The sequence below is a fragment of the Ochlerotatus camptorhynchus genome, unplaced genomic scaffold (assembly GCF_037179485.1).
Source record: "Ochlerotatus camptorhynchus isolate MF236.1 unplaced genomic scaffold, CSIRO-AGI_Acam_v1.1 ptg000099l, whole genome shotgun sequence".
Taxonomy (NCBI): domain Eukaryota; kingdom Metazoa; phylum Arthropoda; class Insecta; order Diptera; family Culicidae; genus Ochlerotatus; species Ochlerotatus camptorhynchus.
In genome coordinates this window covers 540,127-549,774 of record NW_027040589.1, presented here as the reverse complement: position 1 = coordinate 549,774, position 9,648 = coordinate 540,127, and the positions used below count along the sequence as shown (strand labels likewise).

Here is a 9,648-nt window from a genome sequence, read left to right as displayed (position 1 = left end):
ACTTCAATTCGGAGCTCATTCGACTTGGCACGTGTCGCGTCGTCAGGCATCAACACATAGTAACCGGATAGTATTCGCACAATATCGGATACCGATAGGCATGGCATCCGGATTATATGTCGTAACAAATTATTATTTTATATTAAACGAATATTAAACTAACGAGGCCATTCTGGAGTCCAAGATGGCGGTCATCAGCCTCTGGAAAAGTCGCAAATACCCTACAATATTGGTATTCTAGGAACGGTGACGACGCGAAGGTGCCGAAAATCGATGTCCGACGCAATTTTGGAATCCAATATGGCGGCCATCGGGCTCGGAAAAACGATATTCGACACTATTTGTAGGATATTTGACACTTCTTCTAAAATAAGAAGCCACCATCTTGAATTTCAAGATGGCGTCGGACATTGATTTCCAGCCTCTAGATGTCACCCCTATTCCAAAAATACTCACATTGATCGGTATTTGACAGTATTTCACAAAAGCCACCATCCTAGATTTTCAAATGGCGTCAAACATCGGTTTCTGGCCTCTAGACGATGCTGAGATTGAAAATACCCACATTAATGGGTCTTTGACACTATTTTCAACTTTTTCTGAATCCAGAAGTCGCCATCTTGGATTTAAATATGGCGTTTAACATCGATTTTCGGCATCTATGTGTCATCCCTGTTCTGAAAATTTACACATTTCCTCAAATCGTTTTTCACAATGGTATAGGATATAGATTTCCGGCTTTTAGACATTACCCTGTTACTAAAAAAAGCATATGTAGGGTATTTGATAGAATTTCACACTTTTTCTAAATTAATTTTAGAATTTTAGAATTTTAAAATGGTGTCAAATATTGTTTTCAGCCTCTAGATGTCATCTCGATTCCAACAATACCCATATTGATGGGTCAGCGCCACCATCTTGGATTTCAAAATATCGTCGGATATCAATTTCTGGCCTCTAAACAACACCCCTATTAAAAATACCCATATTTAAGGGTATTTGACAGTATTTCCCATTTTTTTTTCTGAAATCGAAAGCCACCATCTAGGATTACAAAATAGCGTCGGATATCGATTTTCAATCGTTAGACGTCATCCCGATTCCAAAAATACCCATATTGATGGGTCGCTGTCAGTATTTCCCACGTTTTCTGAAATCGGATGCCGCCATATTGGATTTCAAAATGGCGTCGGTCATCGATTTCCGGCCTCTAGATGTAACTCCGATTCCAAAAATACCCACATTGATGGGTAAGCAAACCCCCTATAATGATGAATTTGACATCTACGTACACAAAATCAGAAATACTGCGCGAATTTGGATCGAACAGCTTCGCGTCATTGCGAAAGATAGTTCGTTTGACAATGAAAGACGAAATCAACCCGAGACAAGCCAAAACAAACAACATGAAAACTGATCGGTAGTGGTTTTGTTGATGTTGAAGAGGATCTGCTCGAAGAGAAGACAGAATTACTTTCAATTGAAAGTGATGGTTGACACCTTCGTCGTCGCTTGCCGATTTTTGATTGAAAGTGACTTTGTTTGGCCCTGGTACGACTATTCAAACTTTTTGGATGCATTGTGAAACTACTTTTCTTAGCTTGTTATGGTTATGGTACATCAATTTGATTTCAATAGCATTATTGCCACTACAATTGAAAACTGGAATAACTCACTAACCAAAATCGATTTTACTCTCTTTCTAAACGTTATACATATCGTTAGAAGAAGTGCACTTGAATCGCACAACGATTCGCTATAATACGCACTACTTCCGATACTATCTATAACGTATAGATCTAGAGTAAAATCGATTTTCGCTAGTGGGTTATTTCTGTTTTCAACTGTAGCAATAATATTTTAAAATTAGATCTTTACGTATTTGGATGTTTCCGAGCATTCCAGATTTTTCCAGATTTTTCCAGATTTTTCCAGATTTTATATTCTAACTGGAACAGATTTTCTTGAAAATGACCTGGCAACGCTGGTTATAGTTCAGATTTCATTCATTTGTGCGTGTGCTGTTGCCAATACACTTCAAATGCAGATCCGAACGTACGGTAGCAAGCGGTTGTAAAGCACACAAAGCAAGAACCGGTTCAGTACAAACCAACTGTCGCGATAAGGTTGTACTATTGGGAAGCCTGCTCTGAACACTTCAAACGACCATGGATGATTTCTAGCAATTTAAAAGTTGTATGTTAATTAATGAACACTTTAAGCGTCCTACGGATGCAATTAAACTTTTAATACTGTTTAGTGTGAATCTATAAACTCTTCAAAAAACCTCTGATGACTATTCTTGTGAAGCACGTTTAATTTGCAATCAGCGCCTAGTCCATTCTCTGTCTCACTTATATCAATATGCCACTCAAAGCGCCTAATATACGAGACGCCCCCTATTGGTTGGCTTCCCGCCTATGACGATAGACCATTAAAAATAATTATGTAAAGTTTCATGCAAATCGCAGACTGTCGAATCTGAAATTCATTCTGTTTTCTATTTGGCCTGGAACTGCTCTATAGTAGTAACGGCACCTGTGAACGGTGTTGGCATTATCAAGAGACTTATGCTTGCGCATAATTTACAAATAATTACAAATACAAATACAAATACAATACAGATACAAAACCATCGCGCTATCTGAGCTAATGTATGCAAGATTTCTAGCACTATGGATTGATGAAAAAATTATCAAGTAAATTGATAGACATATTTTCAGAATTGAACGCAATACCTACTCCCAGTATGTTGGTGTCGGTATCAATATTGTTTACATGTATCGCACGCTCGAAAAATCAGCTTTTGGCGGTTTTGTGTTTAGTTCGCAGTGGGACTCTGCACGTGATAGTGTTAAGCCGGTTGAAGCAACAAAGTAGGCGAGTCATTTGATTTCGGTGCTATCTTGTTCTATTTATAGATTATTTTTGCAGCTGAGAAATATAATTTAAAATTGGTTTGTGTACTGCAGACTACTTTTCAGTGTTCAGTCAAAGATAACTTGAACAAATTTGAAATTCCGGCACGTAAATCAGCCATTAGAATCAGGAGAATTTTGGTAAGTGATGCATTCTAAATATACACACTAGCAAGCTAAAGTAATCTAGTAAATGTACGGACGACTGTCACCACAAAATTGAAAAAAAAAGTGGTTCCAATCGAGCAGTGCAGCTTTGTAATCAAAAATAATAATAAAATACATGACAAATCATAACTAATAGAGACGTTTTTCCGTTTTTTAGAACAGCTCAAAAATGACGGACGAGCAAACCGCAAGCCTGATGGTCTTGGACGACTACGTCTGTGGTGAAAATACTGGCGCCCATGGGAACATCTACCAGCGGGATTTGGCGTTTGTGCTGTTTGTGCGAGGATCAATGAAGAAGTTCAAGTTCAAGCTGGCCACAGAGATGACGGATGCCGGCAAATTTGACGATGTGGTCGTGTATGCTGAAGATCTCGACGAAACGTGGCTAATTCAAGCCAAGCACGCTCAATTGGATGCTTCGAATCCGAGCAGGATTTCGGAGAAGGAGTTGTTGCCCTCCGATGTACGGCTACTGGGAAAGGACTTCGATCTGTTCAAGTATATGCATTCGTACATGCAAGTGGAGGGAGTATTAAAAGGCAAGAAGCGATATTTCATACTCACGAACAAGGATTTGGAAGACTCGGACAATCTGAAGAAATGGATTCGAGATGCTGAGGTGGATGCGTTGATTAATTTTTCCGACTTTGGTGGTGCTTACAAGAAATTTGAGCCCGACGTGAACGACATAATCGAAATGTTGCCCATGGTGAATGCGGAATTTTACAAAATTAAAAATGCTATAGTGAACGTCTTTAAAACCGGGCAGGTCGACAAGTTATTGATGAATTTCAAGACACCCGTGGCGAAAATATTGAGCGTTAAGGATAAAGTTCTTCGATTTTCTGATAACTTCTTGAAAGAAAGCAATGCCGAGCTGTACAAAATGCTCCTGATGGACTTTAAACAGGAACTGAACTTGGTGAAGGTGGGAGAAAATCCTGCTATAAAAAGTTTATTGGACAAAACGAAATCTCGAAACCAGGAACTTCCTGTATTCCTCAACGAAACGAAGGTGACCGAGTTTTTTGAAAGCTTAACCCTGTGTGTGAATCAACCGAACGAGCTTCGCAATATCGTAGATCAAGATATTCGAATGTGGCTAAGAACATGGGTGCGTCCAGACGATCTAGGAAAATTTGGTGAGAGCCAGCTGAAGCTACCTGCGAGCAAATTCGACGAGGTGTTCAAAAGCTGGGACGAGCCAGATATGAAGGGTGTGGCAAAATCTAAGAACAAGTCATTTCTGCACTCTGATGTGGGTACCAACTGTTGGAATGAGATCATCAAGGAGCTGGAACAATTCACGACACGACACATTGACGTGCTGAGAAGCTACTACGTGAATCGTGAGGTTATTTTCACTGAAAATGATAACGGAACCAGACAGAATTCTGAAATCAACGATAATGAGTTCAGTAAGCAGTTGACTAATGGCTCAATTGAGGATAAATATCTTGTTCTAATAGCAGATCCCGGAATGGGCAAGACAACTTTTCTACAGTATGTTTCCTTCGAAGTTCAAAAACTCACCAGCAGAGCGATATTTTTTATTTATTTGAACAGTTTGAAAGACAAGTTGCTTAACACGAGCGAATGCATCGATCTGAACAGGGCGCTAGATATCATTGGGCCTGCTTTGTCCGTAAGTAACAATTTGATGTTGCATAATATCTTCATCAACAAAGAAGACAACATGTACAAAGAAGGTGACATTTGGTTCTTCCTGGATGGTTTTGATGAGGTCCCGGCTTCTGAAAACGTTAAACTTATCTCAGTTGTTCGTCAATTGCTAAACACCCAACGAGTTCGGATTGTGATCAGTGGACGAAAGCATGTGGAGAAGGATCTCAGAGATGCGTTGGTTGCGAAGGTCATATATTTGAAACCTTTTACATATATCGATCAGATGACATTTTTGGAAAAGTTTTGGAGCGTTTTCATAAAGGATTCCAGCGTTGTTCCGAAATTTCAAAAGTATGCTAAGGGATTACTAGACAGGTTTTATAAGAACCTCTACAAGTCCACGATGCTTCCCCTGATGATTAGACTTTTGGCTGAAGTCTACACGGACGATCTTGAGAGGTTCTTGCTATCACATAATGAAACCGAGGAATTGGACAAACTTTCAACCGAAGTGTTCAGCGTGGTTTCGTTGTTTGACCAGTTTGTGAGGAAATCGTTCAACATGAAAATGTTAAAAAAGTTCGACCTAGATCCGTATACGAAAAACGATCCATACGATGATGAGATGGATCCTCTGTTTGAGCAGTACATATTTGAGCATGAACTAGCTGCTATCAATACCTTTAGGTCCATGTCACAGTTACGAGATGTTCTCACCGATCATGAAAAGGTTTATGAAAAGTTCAGGAAGCGGATCGAAGCAGGTAAGGAAAAGTCGCTTCTGATCAATCTCAACGAGCCCCAAATTAAATTTGTGCACGAGTCGTTTGCGGAATACTTTGTGGCACGGTATTTGTACGAGAATTTACAGCACTGCGTGGACTATCTGTGCTCTATTATAGAACATCAGGAACTGATCCGTAGATTCTTCTTTCTGTTTCTTAACGAAGACGTAGAGCAAAGCTCAACACAGCTCTCGTTGTTAAGCACCGTTGGTGAAGAACAAAATTTTGCATTCTGGGCATGTGAAGCATTGTGTTTGGGCGTGCTGAAAAGCTTATCAAACAACCATGATCTCAGCACTTTCTTTTCCGAGAAATATGGTTCATTGTTGCATGTCGCGGCACAGAATGGTTCTACCGAAATATGTCAATTTCTTCTGGACACAATCAAAATCAACGTTAGCTGCTTGTCATGCGAAAAACTGAATGATATAATGGGATTGTTTCCAATTGTGAATCAATTCGAAAAGCAATTGTCGATACACTGTCAAGTGATGGCCCTTCACTTGGCAGCAGCGTATGGAAACGAAGCTGTAGTGAAGCTCCTTCTTGATCATTCGGCCGATGTGAATGCTCAAAATGGATATTTGTTCACCCCTCTCCATGTGGCTGCTAAAAAAGGCCATATTGCCATGATGAAGCTGCTGATAAATAAGTCGGCTGATTTGAATCTTCAGACTTACGAAGGTGATACACCGCTTCATTTAGCGATAGATTTCAACCAACACCAATGTGCAGAATTTTTAATCGATGATGGAGCCAATGTGAACATTTCGAACAACTGCGGATCAACACCACTTGTATTGGCAGTAAGAAAAGGGTTTTCCAGTATCGTGAACCAACTGATTAGTAAGAATGCCAATGTTGCCATTGAATTTGATTCAAATGGTGAAAAGCTGACTCTGCTCCACTTGGCTGCCGAAAGCGGCGATTTGGACACTGTGAAACGGATCATTGCTCTATCAGCCGACATTAATGCGCTAAGCAATTTTGGTAAAACTCCTCTTTTCATCGCCGCTTCAGAAGGCCATGTAAAGATTGTTGAACATCTCATTGGACAAATGGCCAATGTGAATACTTTGAATATAAAAAACGTAGCACCACTTCACTGTGCGATCATCAATAAACATAATGCTGTTGTGAAAGTTTTAATTGCTCACTCAGCTGACGTGCACGCTCCGGATTCCTTAGGAAGTACACCGCTACATCTGGCTGCAGAAAGTGACCTGGACATTGTGAAATTGTTAATAGATATGTCAGTCGATGTGAATGCAGTGAACGGTTTGAAAAGGACAGCACTTCACTTGGCTGTCTTCAAAAAGAAACCTGTTATTGCGGAACTACTTATAGAAAATTCAGCTGATCCCAACTTGGCAGATAAGGATGGATGGACACCTCTGCACTTTGCAGCTTATGTTGGAAGCCTGGAAGCAATTACATTGCTGGTTGAACAATCAATCGACATAAATGCCCGTACCAGTGACAACGAAACCCCTCTTCACCTTGCTGCTAGTAGTGGCTATCGGGATATAGTAGAAATACTAATCAGAAAATCAGCTGATTTGAACGCTGTAGATATAAAGAATAGGACGCCCCTATACGTGGCAATCAATAAAAATAATACATATTATATGGACCTTCTGATCACTCCTGACAACGTGAATATCCAGGATCATCAAAACTTGACACCGCTCCTGCTGGCAGCCCATAAAAATGAACCAGTATCTGTAAACTTACTGATAGAGAAGAATTCTAACGTCAACGCTAGTCGAAAAGATGGATGGACTGTTCTGCATTGGGCGGCAGAAAAAGGTCATTTTGACATTGCTGTGCTGCTAATCGAACGTTCGGCTCATGTAAACGCTCAGGACGGATCTCGGCGGACACCACTTCATCAGGCAGCAGCAAATGGACACACCACTATTGTCGAGCTATTAATCCGTCACTCGGCTGATGTAACAGCCGTAGACAAAGACAAAGACACCCCACTTCACTTGGCTGTCGGCAAAGGCCAAACGGAATGTGTCCAATTGCTCATTACAGCAACGGAAGGCACCAATGTGAATGCCGTTAACAAGCGGAAATGGACACCACTTCATCTGGCAGTTCACCATGGATATCGAGAAATCATGGAATTGCTCATCGATTCCTCACCGAGCGCAGTATCCGCTCAGGACAAGGAAGGGAAGACACCTCTGCACATAGCAGCGATTAATATTCATCTGGACATGGTGGAACTACTGATTTACGCGTCGGCCAGCGTGGATGCACTGGACAATCATGCAAGGACACCTCTTCATTTGGCGGCTCGATGCGGTCACAAGCAGCTCGTCGAACTTCTTCTGATTCATTCGGCCGACGGAAACGCTCGGGATAGAAATGGGAAAACACCCCTCGATTTGGCCACATCGAGTCGTCGTACGGAAGTTGTCCGTTTGTTAAGTGAGTTTTCACATTCCGAAAGATCTCCGACTGTGGGGCATCAGATAGATAATATGGAAATGTGATAAGTTGTTTAGAGCTCTCTTTTCAGGTTGACATTAAATGTTCGCAGGTTTAGTAAAGTGTTGAATATTGACTGTAAGTAACATATGAGATAATATATACACTATAAAATCATTACTCATACTCGTCGTGGTGTTTTTGAGAAATTTGTCCGCCTATTCAGGTAAAAGGGGAAGTCATTGGTGTTAAAAAATCCAAAAGCATAGTTTTCGTTCAAAACCAAAATAACGTTCATGAAAATGTGTTCATTGCATTTTACTTACCTATCAGAGCATAGAAGACACATGTTCATTGATAGAATGTCTGTTTTAAACGAAAATACTGCATCTGCATTTCCAAAACTTAATGATGTCCTCTTTCCCCTTAAAGTTCCCCAATAGGCCACTAAATGTGTATGCATCTTCTTTGAGAAATATTCTTCTATCGTCTTTAGCATATACCGGAACCTCCATTTACGAACCAAACCAGGGGTGGAAATCGATGTCTGACGTCATTTTGTAATCCAAGATGGCGGCTTCCGGTTGTAGAAAAACTTGAAAATTCTGTCAAATACCCCATAATATGGGTATTTTCGGAATCAGGATAACGTATAAGAACTGAAAATCCATGTCTGTCCCCATTAAAAAAAAAAAAAAAAAAAAAAAATAGGCAGCATCAGGTTACACAAAAACTGGAAAATACTTTGAGTGGGTTGGTTTATTTCCTTTAAATTCCGTTATGATTGCTTATCTTTTGACAGATACGCGTATTTCGTCTACTACTTACTCAACACCACTTGGTACTTGGCACTGATGAAGTCTGCAAGTAGTAGACGAAATACGCGTATCAGTCAAAAGATAAGCAATTATAACGGAATTTAAAGGAAATAAACCAACCCACTCAAAACTCTTCATAAAGGGATTCCATTTAGAGGTTCGACACATTTAAAGGATTGGAAAATACTGTTAAATACACCACAATATGGGTATTTTTTCATCTGGGTGACATCCATCCACCATCTTGGATCAAAATGGCGTCAGACATCGATTTCCGGTTTCTACACGTCACTTCGTTATTCGAGATTTACTTCGTAAAAAGAGGGACGTAAATTGAATACTGCGTAAAAAAAGACTTCGTAAACGGAGGTTTCAGTATTTTACTATTTTTATTAAACCGTCAGTTGCCAAATTTGACATAGATTTCCCGCCTCTAGACGTCACCCTGATTCCAAAAGTACCCATAATGATGAGTATTTGATAGTATTTCCCACTTTTCCGAAACCGGAAGTGGCCATCTTGGATTCCAAAATGGCGCTGGATATCGATTTCCGATTTCTAGATGTACCCCCGATGCCAAATATACCCATATTGATTGGTATTTGACAATTTGGCTGCTTCCCTTAGGGCACCCGGAATATGTCCGGATGCGGCCAAAGTGGTTCTTGGAACTAGATTTAAGTTCAATTCAACTCATGTAATTTGATGTGTTGCATGATGGGTTTGACCCTAATCAGATGTAGGCTTCTTCCCCTGGGACACCCGGCAGTTTGGTAAACTTCCCTGAAGCAACAGCGCTCGGTTATTGTTATCGGTTGTGGTTATCCGTCGCGAGTGAACAGGCCTTCGGTGTACCAGTGGTACCGAACGTTGACTCCTTAAGGGACTTAA

General features: G+C 40.4%; 1 protein-coding gene across 1 annotated transcript; it reads left to right on the top strand.

The window, feature by feature from the left end:
• The first annotated feature begins 2,881 nt into the window (after window positions 1-2,881).
• On the top strand, window positions 2,882-8,045 carry LOC135698908 (uncharacterized). Its single transcript, XM_065219055.1, has 2 exons — window positions 2,882-3,059; window positions 3,244-8,045. Exon 2 carries the CDS (start codon window positions 3,256-3,258, stop codon window positions 8,002-8,004), a length of 4,749 nt encoding a protein of 1,582 aa, XP_065075127.1. The 5' UTR covers window positions 2,882-3,059; window positions 3,244-3,255; the 3' UTR covers window positions 8,005-8,045.
• Window positions 8,046-9,648: the final 1,603 nt, after the last annotated feature.